The 26,953-nt window shown below is 34.1% G+C and overlaps 1 protein-coding gene across 1 annotated transcript; it reads left to right on the top strand.

Moving 5' to 3' along the window:
- The first annotated feature begins 1,789 nt into the window (after positions 1-1,789).
- LOC131037738 (protein MOTHER of FT and TFL1) lies at positions 1,790-4,355 on the top strand. The gene is made up of 4 exons (XM_057969931.2): positions 1,790-2,229; positions 2,432-2,493; positions 3,576-3,616; positions 3,756-4,355. Exons 1-4 carry the CDS (start codon positions 2,029-2,031, stop codon positions 3,974-3,976), a joined length of 525 nt encoding a protein of 174 aa, XP_057825914.1. The 5' UTR covers positions 1,790-2,028; the 3' UTR covers positions 3,977-4,355.
- Positions 4,356-26,953: the final 22,598 nt, after the last annotated feature.

Here is a 26,953-nt window from a genome sequence, read left to right as displayed (position 1 = left end):
TTAGTCATTTCATTTAAGATTTAATTGTCTAATTCTACTTTGTTTAAATCAACATTAAATTTTGTTTGTTTTCATATTATTGAATTAGTACAAGAACCTAACTACTTGTAAGGAAGTCAAACATATGCTCTTCTCTCCCATAGCAGGTCTTAATCAGTGATGATTTTGTACATCATCCAATTTTCAAATTCTAAGTATAAAATTAAGTAAATATCTTATACAAATATTGAAAATTTATTTTTGTCTAAAAAGAAATTGCATCGTTAAGATAAACCCACAACATATAGACATGATGTTGTCCCAAGTCTCACATTCTTAACTTACAATTATCTCAAGACAGTTACCACTATTTCGTCAACCTGTGGTATAGAAGATAAATATAAAGATGATGATGGGTGTGACCCTCCTATGAACACTTCAAACTTCATTGATGTATGGGGAAAGACAGATGATCAAGACCCTCCCCTCCCTACTTTGCTATTGTTTTACCCACCTAGTGACATTATTTTCGTTTCTATACTTAATGTTCTAAACTATAACACCATATAGACCATATAATGATGTGATTTTATATCCACCCAATTTCTTTTGAGTATAGGGAATGGACCCAATTGTTGTTCATGTTCCAATAGTCCTTCATTGATTTTGCTAATTAAAAGCCCACTAAAAAAATCAATTAGTGGAACAATAGCTGCCTAGTGGATTGGGGGAAAAGGCTAGTAATTAGAGGAATTGCGCAACTTTGTTGGTACCAATAACACATGATTACAGGGGCATTTATGCATAAGTATTACATTAGTTATGCAAAGTTTGTGCTGGTAAAAACGAATAATTAAGGGTTAATTGTTAACAGTTATCAAATGTCAACTCAAAATGACCAGTTTGTTACCCTTGCGCACATAATGAATCCCACTGCATTTGTCATAACTACGTAGAAGCAAAAACAATAGCTATAATCACTTGAATCACATACGAAAAAAATATAAAAAAAATCAACAAAATCCAAGGTATTGTTTAGGAGCTCAAGATACACAAAGTTAGCTATAACGACTTTTGGAAGTGACTATCCAACGCCTAGGATGCATCGATCATATAAGAATAACTTATACTTTGATACATCCTAGAAATCGGATAGTCATTTCCTACCCTTCATCTACACAACATTATTTTATAAAAATAGACCATTATTCACCCAAAAATAAATAATCTCTACTTATAAATTTCAAATCGAATCCTAACTTCTCCGTATTTCATTTTATATATTTTTAAACCAATAAATCCATCGCAAACATCTCCTTGTTATCTAACATCTCCTTGTGTAGATAACATTCTGATATGGATTGATGTAGCCTTTCTCTTTCAAGAGAGATTCTGGCCATGTGGGTTGCACATTTTGAACCAATCCCAGCCTGACTCTGAGCTATCAGGCATTTCAATGGACACAAAATCTTAGGTTTGAGAGGATGGATATACAACATCTCGCTTTTTAGGGTGCACTTTTCCTGATTCCAAAGGGGCGAGATATTAAAAGCAACAAAAAAAGTTGAAAGGAATCCAATGCAGGGTTTCTGCTGTCCTGTGGTGAGGGAGGAGTCAGGACTGTGGACTGAAGACTGAGGAGTGAAGGTAAAGATGGTAGCGAGGAGTCAGGGGCGGGTGAATCTTTTTTATTAATAGGTAGACACGTATCAAAAGGAGATATTCTGGACACCGCACGTACGTGGCAGTTTCCTCAATGAGCCTCGCTGTCCACAAAAGCTCATCACAACGTGTCAAACAAGTTCATTCCCTATTTTCACATTGACAGAGCATTTACATACACAAATACCTCCCAATTTACAACCCAACAACAGTAAACAGCTCATAAATCCGCTATTTACTCAATCCAATTAAGCCCACAAATCTGTTGGCCACCAAATCCAAACCCTCTTTCCACCCCTTGCTAAAATCTAACCATCTCAGAGTTTTGGTCTCTTTTGCGGTTCCTTTTTTTCTTTAAAGGAAGGAAAGAAGGAATTTGTGTGGCAAATGGCTCGTTCAACAGATCCTCTGGTAGTAGGGAGAGTCATAGGCGATGTTATAGACTTGTTTGTGCCCTCTGTAGATTTGGCTGTTTACTATGGAACAAAGCAGGTCACCAATGGCTGTGAGATCAAACCCTCTCTTACTGTTAACCGCCCAAATGTTCAAATTGCAGGAAGATACTATGATGATAGTCTCTACACTCTGGTACAGCATTATGTTGTTTCCTTTATGCTTTGGCTAAATTGGTGTGTGGGATTTGTGTTAAAGTGGTTTCCAAATCAAAATTCTTCATATTTTATTGATTCAATATTTTTCTGTGTTAACTGTTAAGCATCATTATGTTCAAGCAAAAAGTGTGAATAGGTTGCTTGCTTAATGGTTTGGTGTGGATGCATGCATTGATCAGGTGATGACCGACCCAGATGCTCCTAGCCCCAGTGAGCCCAATTTGCGAGAGTGGATCCACTGGTATACATCATCAACCCATTGTTCATCAGATAAAATGGCTTCTAGCATCAGTTGGGTCAATTTTTTTCCAGCAAATTGCTATGCGGGACCTAATTTTAAGTGCATATGCTTGCATTTAGGCCAAATTAGTCTTTTGGACCTGCTATGTGAATACCCTTTTAAGATCATTGTTTTAGCCTTAAAACAAATTTGTCAACCAGGCTAATTTTGAATACCAGTTTATACAATTTTTAAAGCATTCTCTCATCTTAAGATGATAGACACGTAGAAGTTTTTCTGAGCTAAAATAAAGTTTCCAAATTATCTTTGTTTCAGTGGAATTGTGTTTTGGAATTGAAAACAAAATTTTCACATCCCATCTTAAGGTTTTGTCTAGATGATTATTGGTTTCTGAATGTTCTAACTGCAAATATCTATTCGTTTCTGTCTAAAACACTAACATTTGACTACTTCAGTATGGCACAAGAATATATCTGAAAGTCTGACTGGAAGTTCTTTTGTTGGGCACCCTTCTGTTTGGGAGTCCTTTTAGGCTGGTACTGTCCATTGCAGAGTCTTTTAGGCTGGACTATCTATTTTCACTGTGTTTGTGGATGGCACTGGGTGTTTTCCTTTTCTGAGGATTTGGTTGTTCTGTCTAGAGACCCATTTTATGAGACTATGTACTACCTTTGCTTTTAGGGGAAGAACATATGCAGCCCAGCCAATTAGCTTGCAGCTTGCTTTTCCCAACAAAATTACCCATATGTTCTAGATCACTTTTGAATTTTTGATGTAGTATGTTCAAGGCGGTTCTTCAGATTTTTTGAGGTCACTCTACTTTTTGAGAATAAAATAAAGTTGCTATTGAAGAACATTTGTTTAGAGAACCAAAAAGTGCGTGAGTGTTGAGATAAAGCCATCTGTTCTTTGATGGAACAACGTGTCAAAAGTGTGCCATGCTTTGGAATCTGTGAGAACTGCTTCACAGTTTTTTAAGCTATCAATATAAACTGGTTTAAGCATTCTATTTAGGTTTGTGAAAAGTGATTCTTAATGTAGCAATTAGGCAACTGATCAAGTTAATCTGAATACTGTTGCAGGCTGGTGACTGATATCCCTGGAGGCACAGACCCAAGTCAAGGTCCCTGCAATTTCTTTTTTTTGACAGACCCAAATGGGGATTCTTGAATTAGAGTCATCTTCTGATTTACTCTTAGAACTATGAATGATATGTATGTGTAGCAAGAAAAGAGAAATGAGTTGAATATTTATGGTTGCAGGCAGAGAGGTGTTGGCCTACATGGGACCTAGGCCTCCAATAGGCATTCACAGGTATGTGTTCGCACTGTATAAGCAACAGGGTCCTATGGTGATGGTGATGCCTCCACAGCAGCGCAACAATTTCAGCACCAGGGCATATGCTGCACACTATGGCCTTGGCCTTCCTGTTGCTGCAGTTTATTTCAATGCCCAGAAAGAGCCTGGAACCAGAAAGCGTTAGCCTTGCCTTTCACATGCAAATCATGAAAACTATAGATCTGAGAGTGTTGATGTTGTTGATACATGTATTATGTACAGGGTGTGACTCAGGCTGACAGTTAATGCTTCTGGATTTTATCATGCTTTGGTGGATCAGCAGGGCTGTGAGCTTTTTTTTCTTAGCTTTTTTTGTAATGGATATTTCCCCTCTACGATTTTTCTGTCATGAGGAGAAGCATCATCATGAGGCCCTTAGCCATAGAATATATAGTACTGTGTGTGTTTATCTAGAGAAAATAAAGAAAGTTCTTGTAACTGGTGATCCCAGAGAAGGTAAAATATTGAAGAAGTTGGCTTTGAGTCAATTGTCTGCCATTAAATGCTTTGGGTGATTGGATTCACTTTTGGTGTCGTTGTTCATTTGTTTGTTTCCTCTCGTACCATTTTTTATTCTGTGTGGGTAAACTCTTCAAGATAAGGACTTTTGACAGGTAAAAGGATTAGAGCACTTCAATATTTTAAGTTCATGAGCATAATTTATTTATAATTAAGAATCTTCTCATTCAACGGTGGAAGGGCATAGTTTATAAAGAAGATTACAACTGCTTAATTAATTAAAATAAAATAAAGAGTAAAAAATAAAACAATGAAAATCGAGCACGTTGTTAAGCCGCTATATGGGGACCCTTTTTTAATTAATGATGTAACGTCTGTGTTTTTATTATAGAAACCACTGGATTAGATAGGTATTGTCTATTTCAATTTTTTTATATGGTAGGTTATGATATTGTGGAGTATACATTAAGAATAGACTTCTGTATATCTGGAAAATTTCAAGTATGATTGGAAAATATACCATTATTTTCACTAATTGAACTATTTAAATTATCTAATTACGTAGATGGTATAAGATGATATAATCAAAGAACGTATTGTTATGTTCACATATTGAAGTGCTAACTTTTTAGAATAGACAGCGATATTTCATCAAAACAAATCACTTATTATAAATTTTAAATTACGATATATTATCAATCTTTCTTCTTTCATCGAATTGATAGCTTGATCTAGATCATTAATGCAAATAAAACAAACGCCACTGTAACTTTACAGACATATATACCACCGTCACCTTAGGGTGAATGAAGAGAATGATCTAGACTGTCATACAAAAACTATTTGTTTGTTGTATAAGCATTAATTTGCTTGTATAAGCATTAATTAGAGCAAAAGTAATTTCTGGATTCAATTGTGCATAAGGTTTCGGATCATTTCGGATCATTCTGTGATAATGAGAGCCAAAGGAATCATCATGAAAGGAATCGCCTCATTATCATGATGATGATGGATGAATCACGGAATGTGATCCAACATGATGATGGATGAATCACGGAATGTGATCCAACATGATGATGGATGGATGAATCACGAAATGTGATCCAAAACATTGATGCAAAAATCTTATACACAATTGAATCCAATAGTAAAAATCTCTTAACATGAATCTAGAATCCAATAGTAAAAATCTTTTAACATGATGGAAATTTTTTTTTAACATGATGGATGGATGAATCACGGAATGATCCAAAACATTGATGCAAAAATCTTATACACAATTGAATCCAATAGTAAAAATCTCTTAACATGAATCCAGAATCCAATAGTAAAAATCTCTTAACATTAGACATTAAGTTGAAAGAGATGAAAGAGATGAGATTGATTGTGAAAATCTAAAGAATCCAATAGTAAAAATCTCTTAACATTAGACATTAAGTTGAAAGAGATGAAAGAGATGAGATTGATTGTGAAAATCTAAAGAGATTGATTGTGAAAATCTAATGAGTAAAAATCTCTTAACATTAGACATTAAGTTGAAAATCTCTTAACATGAATCCAGAATCCAATAGTAAAAATCTCTTAACATTAGACATTAAGTTGAAAGAGATTGAGATTGATTGTGAAAATCTAATGAGTAAAAATCTCTTAACATTAGACATTAAGTTGAAAGAGATTGATTGTGAAAATCTCTTAACATTAGGCATTAATTATTTAGTTGAAAGAGATATTTCAGCAGTCAATCCTGAAATGGAGCAAGTTATGTTTAAAATCTACAACAAAGTATGTCACCTAAGTTTGTGAATGACAATTTTATACTGCCTGCTCATGCTCCTCCAGCTTGGTTGACTGGTCGTAAGTGAGGCGCCGAATGCACCGGTCTCATAATGTATTTATAACTTTAGAATTAAAAATACACCTTCTTGAAGGTCGAAGGTCGAAGCTTGAATTGCTGGGATTTTACCATTAGTTCGAATCAGTTCTGATTGAACTTCTGGTAAAGTCCTGGTCGGCTCGAACCAGTCCGGTGAAGTTCCTGACTGAAGTTATGGTAAAGTTCCAAGACTTTTTATCACTGGACTTGAACCAGTCCTGGAACTCTACCACTGGCATAATCCGATTTTCAGACTTTACCATTGGTCCGAACCGGTCCCAGACTGAACTTCCAAGAAACTCTTGGGACTTTTATCACTGGACTCGAACCAGTTGTGGAACTTACCACCGGATCCGAACCAGTCCCAACCAGTCCAGACCGGTCTGGAGTTCCAGGAAAGAACCAGAACTTTACCACTGGACCCAGCCTACAAGCCCAATAACCTATTTTAAGTTTTTGAGTATTATTCTTATATATTGTATGAGTAGTCCAGGAATGCCATTTTGGGTTATCTTTTCATGGGCATCTTTATCACAGACCTGACCATAGTTTCTTCTGCCATGGGGCTGCTAGCTCTGTAAAATCATTTGTATAATATTCTGCTAGCAGCAGTCACAGGGACGGGGATTACAATCATACAGCAAATGATCAATATTATAACGACCGTCTGCAGTGACAATCATGACTCGTATTCCTTTGTGCATGTTGGTAGTAATCGATATAGTCGCTAAAAGTATACGGTATGAGGAAATTGTATTATTATTACAAACTTTGAATTTTATTGTAATATATTACTTGCAAGTATGGGGATGGCCAACATTTGGCCTACACCAATTTTCCTACCAAGGATGGCCAAAATTTTGCCTAAATCAATTCAAACCATTAAAATTGGGGAATGGCTATCCAGCTCCTAAAATGCACCAAACATCTATTATACTGTATTTATAATGTATAATAATGTATAAGGATAATGATGTCTTGGTGCTTTCTAGGGCTCGATATCTATTTCCCTAAAATCAAACCATCTAAAACACATTTATCACAACAAACCCAAAAAGAGGAACTATAACAATTGACATAAGATCAACAAGATGGTAAATTTGAGTGACCACTCAACATTACGTACTATTTATACATATATATTTTTACCATCATAGTATAAATGGAAATAGATTTTTCTTTAGTCTATAATATCGAACGATCTATTTTTGGTTTAAAATGACTTATAGTATATGGGACTACCCCTACTAACTGTAGGAGGCACCTAATTGTGTTACAAACAAGATGTACATACTCTATCCCTTATAGGATTTGAAATTGTGACATCTCTTCCAAAAGTGTAAATTCTTCATATTTAGACCAATTTGAGAGTACATTCTTGCATTCATTACAAATATTATGTTTTTAAACCCTCTAGTAGAACATCAAGTCCACCATCCTTACAACAACTGGAATCAATAAAACTAACATCAATGACAAGGTTCACCCTTAGTACCTTAGTAAACCTTGGCAATTTGAACTATAGCGTGATATAATGCTACACATCCTCAATGTCACTATGTAACAAGTAAAAATTGATTGCATTTGTAAGCATGGTGGCACAACTAAAAAAATCAAGTCTTGTCAAATGCATTCCTTACACATATAAATGCTCAAGGGTGCAATTGAAATGTGCTACAACATAATGATACACATCCTCAATGTCACTATGTAATGCGTATGAAGTGATTGAATTGGTATACATGGTGGCACAACTTAACAATCAAGTCAAGTCAAACACATTCCTTACCCCACACAACTGTCCTATCCAAGAAAAAGTTTGTTATGTCATTTCGAATCTCAACACATAGAACACCATCCATTTCTTTTACTAATTGTCAAATTCTCAAAATCCATAGACACAAATCCAATTTTGATGTAACATTTTTCTCGTCTCCTTTTTTTTAACGTCCCTTCCCCATATTTTCCAACTCCTTCACCTTCCCTAATTCTCCTAAATCCTTTACCTATCCTTCTTTAACTCTAAGGTCGATGTCCTGGATTCTCCAACCACAAAACCAACCCCATCCTTAATGTCATTGTGTAACAAGTATGAATTGATTGCATTGGTAAAAATGGTGGCACGACCTAGCAATTGAGGCATGTCGAACACATTCTTTACCCCACACAATTGTCCTGATCCAAGAATAAGTTTGTTATAACATTTCAAATCTCAACACAACATACCATGCATTTCTTTTACCAATTCTCAAAACCCATAAACACAAATCTAGTTTTTAAAGTAACATTTTTCTTCTCTCCTTTTAAACACGTCCCTTTCTCATCTTTTTCAACTCATTCACTTTCCCTTGATTTTTTCAAATGCTTTACCTACCCTTTTTTAACTTTGAAATTGATACTATGAATTCTCCACGCCCTTTTCTATCTTTTCCAACTCATTCACTTTCCCTTAATTTTTTCAAATCCTTTACCTAACCTTCTTTAACTCTGAGGTTGATGCCATGGATTCCAACCCCAACTCCACATAAACAAGAAAATGCATTAAAATGTCCACACTAAATAATAAGTGAATCATCATGAAATGTAAAACCCAAGATCCTCTTTACTAGCCTTATGTAGCCCATTATCTATTAGATCATAACTTTAACATTTTTTTAATGCATATATCAAAATTTAAATTTTCATAATTGACAATTTTTTTCATATATTTGTTAACTGTAGTAATAAAATGAAAAAGGAAAGCTAGAAAAATGTGGCGGGCAATGATTTAAAAAGCAACATCCCATCAGAATTCACATCATTGCAGAAATTATAGAGAAAATGAATGGATGGAATGGAGGAGAAAAGAGAAAAGGTACAAGGCATTAGTTGCATGTAACATCATGAACGTCCTAGTAACATTACGGACAAACAAAGTCCACCTTAAAATAGTCTGCTGACACGTGGAAAGTTAGTACGAAAAGGCCATTACAACATTGTTTTGATAGGCAGGTTAGGTCACCAAAAGCATTCAATAACATACTGACACGTGGAAAAGTAGGAAAAGGATGGTTTTGATAGGAGGGTCATACAAATAAATTAAAACATGGATTTATAGTATGTTTTGATAGTTGTAAGTATTCAAAAATATTTAAAAAATAATTTTTATTTTTTAATTTTTACTTTAAAATAATGGCTATCATGATTTTTTTTTTAACTTTATATCGTACACAAGTAAAGGTCTTTTCAAACGAGGTTGTGTATTATTATTATTATTATTGATTTGTGTAAACTCATCATGTAGATAAAAAGTTGATGTGGAGGTTAATGATCTTTAAGAAAAAAGCAAATCTCATCGACTTTGGGAATCATGGAAAAATATGAAAAGTTTCTAATTATGTATCTTAATTTTCATCTTTTAGGTGTACTTATTTTGTAATTGATCTATTAGTGGATGGAATATAAAAATAATTTATGGTTTCAATTAAGTTTTTTCAAACATATCTCTATCATTGGTGGATGGGTATAAAACGAGTAGTTTATAGTTTTTTTTAATTATTTATTTTTTAATTTGTAGATTAAAGTATATAGGGGAAGAGCACCAATTACCGTTCATGTTTCAATAACCATTACCCAACCCTCCAATTACTAATTTAAAAAAACAAACAAAAAACAAATAACTAAAAGTCTATTAATAAATTTCACATGTACCAATAGCCGCTCATTTTTTAGCATTTTTGGACCATAATTGACCCATTTGTGCACCTTTATTGGTACCCATGGCACACAGCAATTAGACATTTGTGCATAAGTATTGGCAATTTTAAGTGCATGATTATTGGAGCATCTTTAAGCTGGTATCAAGCGACACTTTGAAATGTTTACTTTTTTACCCTTGCACACATAATGGATCCCACAACGGACATCGTCACTACCCAAAAGTCAAAGCAATAGGTACAAAAAATTAAGTTGCATGCAGAGACAACATTTTTTTTTTTGTCAAAATCCGATGTACCACTTAGAATTTGTGGGTGCGTGAAGTTAGCTATAACGACTATTGGTTCCCTTCCCCTATTCAAATTAAAGTTTGAATAATATATTTAATTTTCAAAAAAATGAATATGCTTCAAAATAAAATTGATGAATTGAGAGGTAAAGTAAATGAGTGTTAGGATTGGTGATATTAATCGTGTAATCTTCTTGTTGTGGAAATGGGGACAAGGCAACAACAAAGTTCAATGTTAATAAGTTAGTTTCAACCATAAAACCAAAACAAAGAACTAAAAACCATTCCAAACATATCAAAAGAGATTTCAAAAAGCATGAAAGAAGTTTAACAAAACAAAAGAAAGGAGAAGAGCCTCCCTAAGATGCTTCCATGATGCCTTTTGATGCTTCTCCCTTGTTTCTCCTCCCTCCAAGTCCTAAATGAGTGTAGCTCTCAGCTTTTAGCACTAGCCATAGATGCCATATGAAGATTCAAGATGCTCGGATATGATAAACAAATGCTATGCAAGTGTAGATAGTGATGCTATGCAAGTGTAGATAGTGATGCTATGATAAAACTCTATGCTAATACCAGTATAGTAACAATACTCTAATGCTTCCTTATTTGCTTGAGGAGAAGGGTTCTATTTATAGAAGAAATGGGGAAATGAAGGGTTAATATTGAGCAATCTTAACAAGGGTTAGGATTGAAAGATATTCAACTCATGTGAGACTTTCAACCCAATCCCATGTTGACAAGTGTCACCATGAGGAGGCTTGAGAGGAGAGATAAGGAGCATTAAATGCTTGAGGGGACATGATGGTTACCCTAGGGGGTTGGGTTAGGGTGAGATTAATGGATATTCCTTTTTTCCAAGGGATAAATGAATGTGCAAGGGTTAAATGGTTACCTTAGTCAAAGAAATAAATGCTTTGAAGAGACCCATGAGTCAAAAGGATGGTTAAGTTAAAGGAAAGTCTCTAACCAAAGGTCAAAGGTGAGTTAACCATAAATGGTTATGTAAGAGCCTTTATGGTTTGGAAGACTTTATAGGTTAACCATCTGAAGACATAAAGCCTTTAATGGTTATTAAAGAATTTGGAGGTTTTTGAGAAGTGACTTCCTTTTATTTAGAAATGTGACAATGATTAGGATAGGATTAGGCTAAATTGGAATTGATTAGAAGAATCTAGAAGGGGTTTAGGCATGCAAGTGAGAGGAATTTTAGGATTTTCAATTAAAATAAAAACATTTATTTCAATTAAATTGTGTAATTTGCATTTGGATAGATATTTAAATAAATATTAATTTATTGAAATGTGAATGTGAATTTTGGATCTTATTTAAATAAATCTTAATTTATTTAAATGAGAAAAAGAGGATAAAGCATTAAATGCTTGAAGACTTTGAGAGAAACTAATAAAGGCTTAAGAAGATTAGAAAGAAGCCATTAAGTTTGAAGACTTTAAGGGAAACCATTAAAGGCTTGAGAAGACTCTAGAAGGAAGCCATTAAGTTTGAAGACTTTAAGGGAAGCCATTAAAGGTTTCAAGTGGGTGAAGATAAATAGGATTTTAAATAAATAATTTATTTATTTAAAATAGTTGTGCAACTTGCATTTGTAGAAAAATGCAAGTGGGTGGAGGATAAAGGTGATTTAAATAAATGTTAATTTATTTAAATGTGAGAGATGAGATTTTGGGGGAATTAATTTATTTAAATGTGAGAGAAGATTTAATTAAACAAATATGATTTATTTATTTAATTAATGGTTTGAATTTGATTAAGTCAATTAAATCAAATAAATTGAATAATTTATTTAATTAATACGAGAAGAGGGTTAAGATGAATTAATTAATTGTTGATCGATGGTTAAATAATCAAATAAATACTAAGTATTCATTTAATTAAGTGGACAGATTTGGGTGTCTACACTTATTATATGTATTCTCATGTTAATATTTTAATAATCAATTATTATTTTTTGTGATTCCAAGAGTCATAGAAGGAGAGTTTCAATGTCCCATGTGAGAAGAAACATTGTTTTTAATTAAATACTATTTTCTAAGAACTTGGAATATCCTTTGCAAGGTGGCACTGAGTGGGAAGTTTAATTGGGCCAATGACAATACCTTTGGACACTTACCATGAAGGGAAAGAGAATCTCACTATCTCACTAACTATAGTGGTGAAACAAAGCATTTTTGACTATATGTAAGAAGTGGGTAGCTTATTTTGGACATAGGTATTTATTTTATTTTGTCTTCTAGTCAACTATATTTGTCCTCAAGTGAAGTTGGATGCCTAAGTTTATGAGAAAAGTCTTGAAGCTTATAAAAAGATCCCTGTAACTCTCAACACGTCACAAAGTGTCTTTTGCATATAGACTATTTGACTCGTGGTTTTGAGTCCATTGTATTGGAAACCATTTATGATTTTTTATATCATTTTTGGTTATATATAGAACATTGGTATATGAGGAAAAATAAGCTATTTTGTAAGTTGTAGAAGTAACAAAGTGTTGCAAAAATTCAAAGAGAAGTTGTATGACTGTAACTCTTTTGAAGGATTAATATAAGCTTTGGATCTCTTTTAGTTTGAATTTTTTCCACTAGGTATCCTCCATGTATATATATTGCATAATGGTTTGCATCTCTTGTATGCTTATTTCATTTACATATATGATTTATCAATGTTTTGTACTTTAATGCTTTGGGTTTACACCATATTTTGACTTGTAAGTTATATTGTATTTCTACAAAGAGAAGCGGTCTCACAAAAAGGAAGCAATTACTTAATTTGTGGCCTCAAAAAGTAAATAAAAGTCCAAATCAAGAGTTTGTAAAATAACATAAAAACAACAAAATTAAATTCTACAAAGCTAGCAATGTGAGGGGTTTCCTATCATTATGATTGCCCCACCCTTTCTTAGGCAAGTCTTATATCCTTCTCTCGCAAAACCAAAATAAAGTAACAAGTTCAATTATCCACTAAATGGGCACATGGGATTCAAAACTCTTAATTATGAAAGGTGAGTACTTATTGGAAGGTCTTAATATTACATAGACCAATCAAAATGCAAAATCTTAGGTTCCACCAACACTTTCCAAAGTGTTTGGAAGTGTTTAACTCATAAAAAGAGTGAACCAAGGCAAAACAAATGTGAAGGCTTATGGTTAATTTCAAATTAGATAAACATAAAACATTCAATAATGCATGAAATAAAACCATTTATACCTTCACAATGACCTTCTCTTGCTCCTCGGATTGAGTCTATGGTGAAGTGAAGAATGCGTCCCTTCTCCACTTGATTGGATTGACTCTTTGATAGGATTGTAGATTTCTCTCCACTACACAACAAGATGAGACATGATTCAAGGGCTAAGAATGATGGATAATGGATTGGGTTATGAAGCAAGATTTTGGAATTATGATGGCATGATGGATAATTTTGGATCTCAAATGGATATCATAAGATTAGATGAAAAGTGGATGATTTGTGAGGAGATGAGACTCCAATTTATAGATTAGAGGAGGCCAAAATGGAGGGCCAAGATTGATTTTGAAATGGAGGGCTAGGATTGAAAGAAAGAGTGGGAGAGGATTGAGAGGACAAAGTTGGAGAACTAAGAGATTTTCCATAAAGGAATTTCTTGTCTCCACACTTCTCAAGATTCATGGGGAAGAGCTCCCAAGTACACTGGGAAGAGAAAAAGGAATTTACAATTTTTTGGAGAAAGGGGAGAGGAATTAAAAATTCCAAAATAAGAGGATGTGTGGGAAGACTAAATGGATAAAGGAGTTAAAAATTCCTTGTGAAGAGGAGGCATGGGGAGATTCAAAGAATTTGAATTTCTTTGAAAGGATCAAGGTGATTAGGGATGTGAAAATGATTAAGGAGATTGATTAGGTGGCTTAATGAGTGATTAGAGTGCAAGTGGGAAAATTAGGAGGATGTGACATGAGGAGAGAGAATGAGTGGAGGAATTTAAAATTGAGCAACAATGGTAATCATGCTTCTAAATGAATTAATTAGACTAAGTGCAGATTAGAAGAAGTGATTTGTAGGAATCAAATGAATAGAGCTTAGTTAATTGAAATTAATCAACTAAGTGGGATTTAGAAGAAATAATGGTTGAGATGACTTTAGAAGAATGGGGAATAATTAATTTATCAATAAATTAATTATTGGACTATAATGATAAAATTAATTAAATTTGATTTAAATAATTTTAGAAGAAAGGGACCAACACAGTTAAATTAATTAATTCCGTGGAGAGGCTTAAATTAATTAAATATAAATTTAATTAATTTTAGACGTCTACAAGGAGATTGTACTTGGAACACCTAGAACTAAGCATTTTTATCACAGGAAATGTGGCTATAACCACATATTTCCTTTTCTAAGAGCATAATTACAAAAGACCAAGAATTAACATACTACTTCCAATCCTTTGACTAGGACTTAGTAAATTGAAAAGAAATTGTGTGCATGTGTTGTGGTGGCACTACCTCAATTTTCATTTGAAAAATGTCCTCCTAAAGTATACTTCAAATGAAATTAGTCATGGATTGTGACTAATTAATCCAAGTCGAACTAACCTTAGAATGCAAAACTTGTAGAAACCCAGCTTCACTTCTATAGAACTTAAGAAAAAACATCTAAGGGTTCTGTTGGATTTATTTATTCAACTCCACAAGACCATGAATAAATTGCAAGAAAAACACCTATCATAATTGAAGAGAAGAAGCCATGATTAATGCTATGCAAGCTTGAGACAGAATTGATCCAAAAAAGGAATATGATAATTAGATTAACTTGTAAATGAATTGGATGATTGCAAATGAATAAAGACTTTCTTTTATAGAAAGCAAGAGAAACCTAATCTAAAATTAGCTCAAAAAATTTAAGATTAACTCAACTAAGTGAACTTAGTTTATTATTAAGCTAATCTAATAAATAATAAAAATCACCCAAGTTTAGTTTAAGTGAATAAAGTAATTAAATGACCTAATTAATTAAATAATTAGATAATGTTCAAATTACTTCAACACCCCCCTTAAGATTAACTTATGGAGTAGATAGAAAGGCTAAGATGAATGCAAAATGCAAGAATGAATGAGTTTTGACAACAAAGTCCTAATTAGGTACTCGTGTACAAAATAATGCAACTCTTACAAATGGAGCAAAGGAGAAAAACTTAGTGGGAGAAAACTCCTTCCAAAAGAGAGAGAAATGAATACAAAACCTCCTATTGCTGGTTAAGGCTTGCTAATAGTCTGGGAAATACCCCCCAATGGATTTATGTGGCTGAAGAGCTGCAATCCCTTCTTAAGGGGATTAGGATCCCCTATTTCACTCACACTGATAAACTTGTTTGGACCGCGAACCCCTCAAGGATTTTCAGTGTTAAATCGGCCTACAATCTCTTGGTTTCCTCCTTCAATGATTTCTACAGCTGGGAAGAAGTTTGGAACTCTTAGCTCATCCCTAAAATTAACTTCTTATGGTGGACGACCCTTCATGGGAAGATCCTTACTATTGACAATCTGAAGAGGAGGGGATTTATGCTTGCCAACAAATGTGTTATGTGTAATTGTGTCGAGGAAAGCATAAATCACCTCTTTATTCATTGCCCCTTCGCTTCTAGGGTTTGGTACAAAGTTCTACAGAAATTTAATTTGGCTTGGACATTCTTGGAAGACTTGCAACAGTTTATCAACAACTGGAAGTGCCCCTCCGCTCACCCACCAATCAGACTTTTTTGGAGACTCATTCCTCCCCACGTCTGTTGGCATGTCTGGAAGGAAAGAAATAATAGGATCTTCTGTGACACCAACAACTCGGTTGACATGGTGACTGACATAGTTGAGAAGTACCTCAGGGAAAATGCCCTCATCAGCAAGTGGAAAACTTCACAATCTGCCCCTATGGTTTTGGATCGGAGGTGGATTAAAACTTGGAATCTGCCAGATAGCTTCCTTCGATATGACAATTCAAAAAAGATGGAGAGGCTTAATACCAGATGGTCAACACCTTCCCCCCCTTGGCTCAAGCTTAATTTTGACGGTGTTGCTCGCAGTGGTTCTGCGGCAGGGGGTAGAATTATCAGGGACAACTTGGGCAACCTGGTTTTGGCCTATGCGGGAAATTTTGACTCTGTCTCGAGCAACATGGCTGAAGCCCTTGCTCTCTTTTGGGGGCTTAAGATGGATCTTGGCATCAATGTTAAAAGACTAATCATTTAAGGGGACTCTAAACTAATTATTGAGGCCACTAAAGGTGTTTCAGGGATCAGCTGGATGGTCAACAACGTCATCAAGGACATCTGGTCCATGATAGTCTGGCCAGAGGAATTTCAAATTCAACATATCTATAGAGAGGGGAATGTAGTGGAAGACTCACTAGTTGCGATGGGGCTGGAGATAAAAGGTATGAGGTGCTGGAGACACCTAGATTCTCTTACTGACAAGCAAAAGGACCTTATTGGGAATGAACAAATCTCCTCTATCCATCAATGAAGTGCCACATCCTTCTTCTCAACAGGTTGCTTTGGGTCGGCTATTATGCTACGCTGCTAGCGGGAAATTTAAATTCAAATTGGGCGGGCTATGCCATGCTGGCTTCTCGTAGTCCCCACCTTCTCTACCCGATGCTAACATGGTTGGCCACCTATTTCTGCATCGCCGATGGGTTGGAGTGCCAATTTTTTATCATTAATCACAACAAGGACTCTAATTATTACCTTAACTGGAATCTAAGATCTCGCCATAATGACAATCTTTGCAAGTTGGTGGAGATATCAAGAGGTGTCCCTTCACATGCTTCCTAGAGCTGGTGGACGCATGCCTTGGGAAACACCACTAAAAATAATTATTGCACCTTGCACAATATTTTGGCTAATTTCCGGTTGTTTTCTCTTAACTCCAGCTCTGGTTTTTCTCTCTGCATTTCTCTTTTCAGGCTTGCGCTGCATCTCAACTTCATCACTCTAGAGGAAGCTATTATGGGAGGGGATTTAGTCCGAGTGGAACTAGATATTATTGATGACTGTTTTCGCAATGACTCATGTGCTTGGATGTATGCTAAAGAAGAAGGAATTATCCTGTTCATGGAAGCCATGAAGGGGTTTGACAAAAACCTCTCCATGCAGTTTGTCAACAACTGGAAGGATAGGAGGGTGGTCATGGAGGACATTTTGTTTGAAATTAGTGAGAAATTTATCGCCCAGGCTATGGGTCTCTCTACTGAAGGCATGAAATGGAAGAAAACCAGTAGGGTTACGGACAAAAGCAACATGAACCGCTTCTTCAAAAAGGGCGAGGAACTGGCCAGAATGCGTGGGGGTTTCAACAAGGAATGTTTACCCTACTCGTGGGATCAAGTTTAGAAAATCATAATGAAATACTTCACCCTTGAGGGAAGGTATGGTGTGTTCTACTATTATCATTTCCCATTGCACAATCACTTTTGCAACCATGACACCATTTCTTTTCCTTTCTTCTTGCTGCATGCTCTTGAGTCTACTATTAAAGATGTCCGCAATTGTATGAGTCAAGAGGGTAATTTTACCATCCTCCACCAGGGGATGATGTTTAGGCTATACAATTTTCACAAGGCCCTTTGCCCCCCTAAACCTTTCTTGGTTCAACCCGCCCCCTTCAGTCTGGGTCCCCCTGAAGGCTCTAGAAAGGGCCTTAAAAAGTCTTCAAAAAAGTCGATGACACCTTGTCAATCCCCTGACCAAGGCCCCCCTACCCTCTCAAAATTGGGGAAAAAAATAAAAGCAACCCTTCTATTGCGAAACCCAGAAAGGAACCCAAAATCCTTCTTGTTGAGTTAGATGCGGAGGATGGTATCACCCCATGAAGATCCCATAGATTTGCTAACAAACCCTGGATGGAGCAAATCATCGTGAGAAAGAATTATGCTAACGAAGAAGAGGATGATTATGAGAAAGCGAAAAGTGAAAAGGGGGAGGAGGAAATGGAGGCTATGGAGGGCTCAGATTCCTCCAATGTAGGCACTAACGTCCCCGACTCGAGGACCATCAAGGAGGATATCAAGAACACCTCCCCTCATTCTAACACTTCCCTGCCCCACACCTCTAAGGGGGATGGAAGGCATTCTGATGGCGGGAAGACTGTTGCTGATGACGGGGAGAAGGAAGAGGCGGTGCAGTGTTCGGGTTGTAGTGCTATCTTTGAAGATTTAAATGGTGTTAAGAAAAACTTGGAGCACCTGGAGTCCTATGTCAACAAAATTGGGAAATTCGCTATCAAAGTGATGCACTCGTTGTCTACCTCTTTGTGCTTGCTCCACCAAGATAAGGCTGATTTGGGCGGGCTTGGAAGTGATACCACTAAGGAACTGTTCTAGTTCATGGCAGATGACTGGACCTGGCTTATGCTCTATAAGCACATGGGTGCTGATAATTAGGTTGTTTGGTTGGTTCTTTTCTTTTTTTCTATAGTTTTTGTCATTGGAATGCCTGGTTCCATGGTAATATTGCTACTCTTAACAGTTTTTATAGTATTGACATTATGATGGTTTACTACTGCTTATGGCGCTTGTTGGACGAGATTGGTTTCGATGTCGGGTTATCCAATAGCAGCAGACAGTTTTTGTTTTTGATTACTAAAGTAGGGATTGGCTGACTGTCGCTTGTTTGCGGTGTGTGTGCTGGTAGTGATTTTTTTTGTTTCCTTCGGGTCAGCCCTCGGTTTTGGCTTCTTTATAATCAAAATCAAGAATGAAGGACTCACGATATTCCCCCAAGAATTGATTTGGTCACATAAGAACAACCAATATCCCCCCATAGGAGAGAAAGGAAGATACAATGTATCCCCCCATGAGAGAAACTCCAATATTGAAGATGAATCCTTGAAGATGATCCAAGATCGAAAAATAAGAAAAGTCTTCCAATGGACAAGGCAAAATAAAGTTAGTGAAAGGAGATGGAAGGAATAGTCTCAAGATGTGTGCCATGGAATACTGCTCAATTGTCCACATGTTTGAATCATGATATGAAAAATCACTTGAAGCAAGATCAAACAACTATGAAGATAACTATTAAAAAACCTTTGAAGGCACTGAAGATATGATGACAAGAATGCTGAAGTTGTCATTAAAGAGGAAGGGAAGATCCTCAAATATATCCTCAATGTCTGCAAGATACAAATCCCAAGTAGTTGTGTTTACAAGAACTTGTTGCAATGAATCAATATGGGCAATTAATAAGCCAATGCCAAGGTCATTAAGAGTAACAAATGATGTAGATTGAGTGGGGTCTCAATATGAGGAGCAAGAACATGAAGATAAGTCTTCAATCCATTAGAACACGCAAGACCTATGATATACTCATGCTCCTGTAAAGTACCATTATCAAATAGTATGCAATCTGCATGTGCAAGGGGAATAAGCCAATTCATTGCAAGATCCTTTGGGAATGGAGAGTTATGCGAGTTTTCATGCATCTCCCAAAGTCTAGTCCAAAGTGTGGAGAAATTGATAATCAATGTCTGATATAGCTCACATAGTATCATGATCAACATTAGACAAAATCACTCCTACAACATGGTCTATGATAATATCTCAAGATGATCTACCTCCTAATGTGATTGGTTCAGGTATGGGTCCATAAAAGTAAGACAAAATATCTAGCTACTTGAGATATGTTAGGATGTTGTTTCACCATGAGTCAATTACTTTTTGCTAAGATGACAATTGAAGGATGAACATAAAAACTCATGATACCTCCTCAAATGAAATGATCAAACCCCAAATACCTCAGTTAATATAAATAAGATCAATAAATCCCTCTTTGACAAATAGATCTATTTAAGGTGCCAAAATATCCAAGTAATCAACCAAAAAGTGAGCATATTTTGTAGAAATCAAATCACAAGGGTCATTTTTGCAGGTTGTCAGCTAGCTAAATTTATCCTTTTCCTCTTTTTGCCATAACTTTTGCATACAACGTTGAAATTGAGCAAACATATATCATTGGAAAGGTATATGTGAGCACTTTCTAGTAGTGGTGGTTTAATTTTTAGATTTAGCTCCAAATTTTTGTTATACTCAATCAAAGTTAGATCTTTAATTTTGTGCTTTTGGTTGATATGCAACAAAGTAACGTCCCCTTTGATATGCTCGACTATTGCTTATACGAGCATGGGGACTCTGCTGTGGAAGCCTTTACCATATTGTCTACAAAGATTCAAATAGAATTCATGAACAATCAATTATTTTGATATATATATATATACATATATATATATATATACATATATATATATATACATATATATATATATGTACATATATATATATATATGTACATATATATATATATACATATATATATGTACATATATATATATACATATATATATATATGTATATATATATATATATATGTACATATATATATGTATATATATATATATATACATATATATATATATATATATAATGATGGTAATTAAATTGGTTGAGTATTTTAAACTACTCCCAAAATATTAAATATTATAAATCCATTTAAAAATGTTGTAATAGATGTTATAAAGAAGATGATTAACATAAGGAGACACCTTGAATAGATCAACTAGTTGACAGGAACTTGACAACTTAATGACATGATACTAGTATGACCTTGTAGACACTTAAAATTAATATTTAATTAATTTAAGTCTGTCAACATAATTAATTAATTAATTTAATTGTGTTATCCTTATTCCTCTTAGAATTAATTAAATTCAATTTAATTAATCCTGTCACTATAGTCCAATAATTAATTTATCAAATAAATTAATTATTTCCTTATTCCTCCAAAGTCATCTCAATCCTTAATTATTCTAAATCCCACTCAGTTAATTAATTTTAGTTAATTAACCTATTCATGTGATTCCTACAAATCACTTTTCCTAATCCCACTCAACCTAATTAATCCTTCTAGAAATCTCTCATAACCATGCTTATCATTATCCTCCAATTTTATATTCCCACTCATGTCACATCAACATTGAGCCTCTCAAAGAAATTCAAATTTCTTTGAATCCCTCAATGCATCCTTATTTTGGAATTTTTAATTCCTCATTTTGAATTCAAATTTCCTTTCCCCCCTCTTCTCAAGGAATTTTATATTCCTGTTTATTTTCTCAAGGCACCCTTGATCCATGCCTTCTATCTCAAATCAATCTCAACCCTCCTTATGGAAATCAATCTTGGCCCTTCCTTGGCGTCCTCCAATCTATAAGTTGGATGATCATTTCCTCACAAAGGATCCACTTCTTCTCATAGCATTCTCATGCTGCCCATTTCTCTTCTCTCTTCTTCCTTCAATCTTCCAATTCAAATCCATCTAAAATCCTATCAAATCCAACCTATCTTGTTGAGCACTTGGAGAGCATTCCCCACACCCATCAAGGACCACTCCACTCAAGCGAGGAAGGGGCGCATCCTTCACTTTACCAAAGGTCCAATCTGAAGGAGAAGGTAGAATTAGAAAGGTATATGTGATTTGTTTGATGTTCTTATGTTTTTATGTGTTTGAATGCTTTATTTGCATACTAACCATCTATCCACACCTTGTTGTGTTTTCCCCTCTTTAGACCTTAACATTTCTAGGATTGTCAAACAAAGCCTAAAGGATCACTTATCTCAAGGTGTTGGTAATGATGACAACTTTGACCTCTTCTTGTGTTTGCGCCCATCTCCCTGATGATACTCTCCCTCCCTTCTCTAATGGTGATATAATTCTCCTGCATCCACTTAGACATACAGAGGTAGTTATACATTATCTTTAACCATACAAGGTATCCATATAATAAAATATTTATTTCTAGGATTAATATCATCTATTCCATAAATTCATTAATAGATGTTTTCAATAACTTCAAATAACATCACCATATCTCTAATTATGCAATTTAAACAAGTAAGAAAAGTTCATGAAAGAGGGATGTAACAATTGATGATAGAAACTAAAGAATATGTACAAAAAAATTCAAGTTATACTCTATGTAAATCTTAGCCACAATCATACGAAAAGAGTTTATTAAATTTTTTTTAAAATTCATCACAACTAAAAGATTTTCATTGTCCATGCAACTCAAGCTGCCACTTACAAGCTCCCCTATGAAAGGAATTAATTGCAAGATGAAACCTATGTTGCAAAGAAACAACAAGGGGCCATGCCCAAATTATACTTAAACACATCTTCCCATTCAAGTTAGGATTCTTGAACTTTGAAAACCTCAATATAATGTTAAACAAGCATTCAAAACTTTAAGAAGTTTAAAGATACATTAGTCAATCTCCTTGACGGTTTATTTTTATTTTTAATCTAAGTATTTATCCTATGTAACTCATGAAATAATTTGTTAGAGACTCTATTACCAACCTTCAACCAATAATTCATGGATTTGATTTTAGCTCACTTGATAACATATGCATCGACTATTATAATAAAAAAATATAGGCATCAACTACCTACACATAGTGGTGCCATTTGGACACATACACATAGGGAATTGCTTTCAACTAAGCACACAACCAACTCAGAACAAAAGACATGGAAACAAGGGACTTTCAACATATGATAGCCAACTAGCAACCAAATTGGGAGAAAATGGGTTGTATGGGTGATGACATCATTCCATCACATGATCCAACTTGTATCACATTTTGAAAATAACACAACATGCTAAACACATCAAATACGAGCCATTATGATCTTGTGGTGAAGTCGTATAGTGTTATGAAATAATTGTCTTTCAATTGATGTCATATGACTATCCCATTGTAGTTAAAAATTAATTGAAGAGTGGTTAAAAGAATACAATTAGGCAAAGGTTAACGTAGAAGGGAATAGCAACCAGAAAAACTGAATTATAGTTGCACTAAACATCCTAGCATGACCAAGACACATTATTCTTTCAAAACCATTATTATTGTTGACTAATCCTTTTTATTTTGCCACCCTATGTTGACGAAGTACACCTTTAGTAAAGTGTGATGCTATGTGTTAGTATTTAAAGACATTCGTTTGGGACATCTAGGAATACACAAGTCCTCTCTCATTCTAAAACAATAAAGGATAAATTAATATTAAATATTTAGATTTGGTGCACTAAAAGGAGTAATAAATTTGCATACCTCGCTTTACGGTGTCTACTTAAAATCTTCAATCTTGTACACACATTTTATGGGTTGAACTAGGAGATAGTTTCCTTGCAACATAACAAAACCCTTCCAATGTAGTTTTAAATACCAACAATCATAAAAAAATACAAAAGAGAAAAGTAGACAAAGTTTAACTAGGAGAACAACAAAGTAGAAGTATACATCATGTAAGGTCAAATCCAAATGCAGAAAGAAAAATCCATAATTAGAGACTAGGCCCAAACATGTGAACTTGATATTAGACAATACATTTTCAATATAGGATGTAAGACAATTTTCTTTTAGAGAACACACTTTTCGAGGCAAAAATAGATAAAGATCTAGAATTTTTACTAGTGACATACATTCTTCAATCAACAAGCTAAGTATATGTATTTCTTTATTTTCTTTATGTATATTAGTGAACATATCATAATATGTTAGCCCCTAGATCTCACTCTTACTAATCTAGTTAATTGTGCTTATGTGTAAGCATTTAATTGAACTAACCTAAATATCCTTAGGAAAAGTTTATTTTCCTTTACAATATCATGTTAAAACTAAAACTCACCCTAACTTCAGAGACCTGGTTAGGAATTGGTGGGCTACCCTGATTCAAGGGACTGTTATGTTCAGAATTGTGGAGAAGCTAAAACTCATTAACATGGAAGTCAAAGGCTGGAATAAAACTACCTTCGGGGATATCTTCAAAAAAAGAAGGATCTGGGCTCCAGACTGGAACAACTTCAGAATATTATGGCTACTAGTAACCCCCTTGACCCTGTTTTGAGGGAGGAAGAGAAGTGTTGCAAGAGTTGGAGGGATATCCTCTCTAAGGAGGAAGTTTATTGGAAGCAAAGATCCAGAATTCAGTGGCTGAAGGAAGGGGACAAAAATTTGGCCTTCTTCCACAGATCAACCTGCATTCACAGGAGAAGGAACTACATCAAAAGTCTCAAAGATGAATCTGATCTAGAGATCACTGGGGATTCCCTAATCGGACAAAGTGCAACTGATTTTTTCATAAGGTTATACACTGAGTCTGGAGGGAATGATGGTTCTCTTCAGGATAACCTTGTGAGTAAGCTTCCGACTGTCGTTGAGGAGGATGATAACTGTCAACTAACTGCCCCTATCTCCACGGAAGATGTCTGTTTGGTTGTCTTTGCGATGGGAGCTTATAAGACCCCGGGCCCGGATGGTTTCCCCCCAACGTTCTTTTAGGATTACTGGGACATTGTTAACTATGATGTTACCAAAGTTGTGAAGGATTTCCTTAAGACAGGGAAAATACTGAAAAAAATCAACAACACTTACATTGTTCTTGTCTCTAAGACTACAAATTCCAATTGCATGAAGGCGTTCCAACCCATAAGTCAATGCAATACCATATACAAGATAGTCTCCAAGGTCCTGATGAATAGAATTAAACTCCTCCTGGTGAAATTTATCAGCCCGTCCTAGAAAGGTTTTGTTCCGGGTCGCCAAATCTTGGATGTTGTCATTTCCACTCATGAAATAATCCACTCCATGGACAGGAGTGGAATTCCAGGTATGGCTTTCAAACTGGCTTTCAAACTGGATATCTCAAGAGCGTATGATAAAGTTAATTGGTGTTTTCTTCTCAAAACTCTCTTAAAGCTTGGCTTCAACCAATATGGAATATGTGTCAAAGTTATAATTTTTTCTTAAAAATTTATTATGTGAAAGATGTTTTCTTAAAAAAATTAGAGATTGTCAAGTGACCTTTGGTCTATTGGTGAAGTTCAATGGTTCACAAAGAACTGATCAAAGATCATGTCTTCTTGAATGAATAAACTGCAATACCCAAAATAATATGATGATGAGATTGTACCCCAAAATATTAAAAGAATAAAAAATATTAACCTAAAAAAATCATTATTTACATACTTGAATATACAATAACATCATAATTAACATCTCCATATGAGATGTCATTATGACTTTGATCATATATATTTAATAGAAAAAAAATAACATCATAACATCTTTAAATCTTTATAAAAATTAAAAAAAATCATATATATACCTCTATATAAATTGTTATTTTTTACTAATCATTTAAAAAATAATTTATTTAAATCATCCTTTATATTCTCATAGGTATTGGACCCTACTCAATGAAAGCACAAATAAATGTAGTACAAGAAGAAAGCAAAAGTAACATCCTATCATAATTCTCATCATATCTGTGTGTAACATCATGTACTAAAGAGTCTATCTTCAAATAGAACACTAACACTTGGAAATAAATTTCAAGATTGTTTTGATAAAAAAGTATTAAATAGAATTCTGACACCTGGAAAAACATTACATTATGCGCTTTGATAGGAAGGTCATGAAAATGCACTCCACTACAAAAGCTCCCACAAATTTTGATCTTTCTATAAATGTATTAAAAGTACTAGGTGATAATAATAATGGAATTACTTTATATAGAAGTATTGATAATAATTTGCTTGACTTTTTTTGGAATTTTTTCTTAAAGATTTTTTACAATTTTTTTATGGGTTATTGTTTAAATTGAAAATGGTTGTAAATGAGCGTTTTAAATTAATTTAATGATTATAAATTTGAGAAGTTGGAAGTATTTTTTAATAAGTTTAAGATATTTAATTATAATTTTAAGATAAATTTATTAGATCTATATTTTACGTATAGTTTTATTAATCTATTTTTTTATAACTATCTTAATGATTTTCTAAGAGATGAAATAATGAAACTTTTAAAAAAGTCATCCATCTCAATACAATTCTTATCATAAATTACTTTAAAATCAAAACTTACTATCTCATTCACAAAACTTTTAACAAATATTATTATAATTTATAAAACGTAAACAACACTACTTAAAAAGAAAATTAAAAAAAAAAAAATTTCATAAAAAATCAATTCAATTCAACAATAATAATGCTAACATAAAGCCCTACAATTCAAAACTATTGATATATATGATTTATTTATCTGAACTTTCAGCAACAAACTTTCAACAACAAACTTTCCAAATGGACAATGTACAATGCAAAAAAGAGACACTCTCAACTTGATAAGGATACAAGCCAAAAAATAAATATTATATAAAGATAAGGAAAGGTCATTTCAAAAGAGGTTATAATGTGACAAAATATCCTTAACAAAGGAAAATTCATTATGAACATTTATAAAGGGGATGTGGATGTTTAATTTGGGAATATTAATGATCTTTTAAAAAGAATCATTCATAATATTAATGGTCTTAAAAATAATTTTTCATTATGTAGATACGGAAAGTTTTATTTTTTTGGATTAATTTATATGAATTAAAGTAAAGAGAATAATGTTTAGAATTATGACATTAAGAATTAGTTATTGTGTTCGTTTGTTTTTTATAAGGAATTTGGAGTGAAACTTTTTTCATTATCATACATGAATATATACAATTCTTGTTATGAGAAATATGATAGATAGATACATCCTATTATTTGATGACGATTATATTGACTTGAAGTTGCATCATTATTTCTGTTTTCACTTCTATATATTGACTTGGAGGTTTTTCATACTTTTTCTTTAAGGTAATAATTAGTTCTCTTATTATTTGGAAAACACTAATTGATTTATTTGATGAAGAGATTGTAAGAATTGCAAGATATTGTAA

Source organism: Cryptomeria japonica, chromosome 6 (genome assembly GCF_030272615.1).
Source record: "Cryptomeria japonica chromosome 6, Sugi_1.0, whole genome shotgun sequence".
Lineage (NCBI taxonomy): Eukaryota > Viridiplantae > Streptophyta > Pinopsida > Cupressales > Cupressaceae > Cryptomeria > Cryptomeria japonica.
Note: the sequence above shows the minus strand (reverse complement) of the source record. Positions and strands in the feature narration are given on the sequence as shown.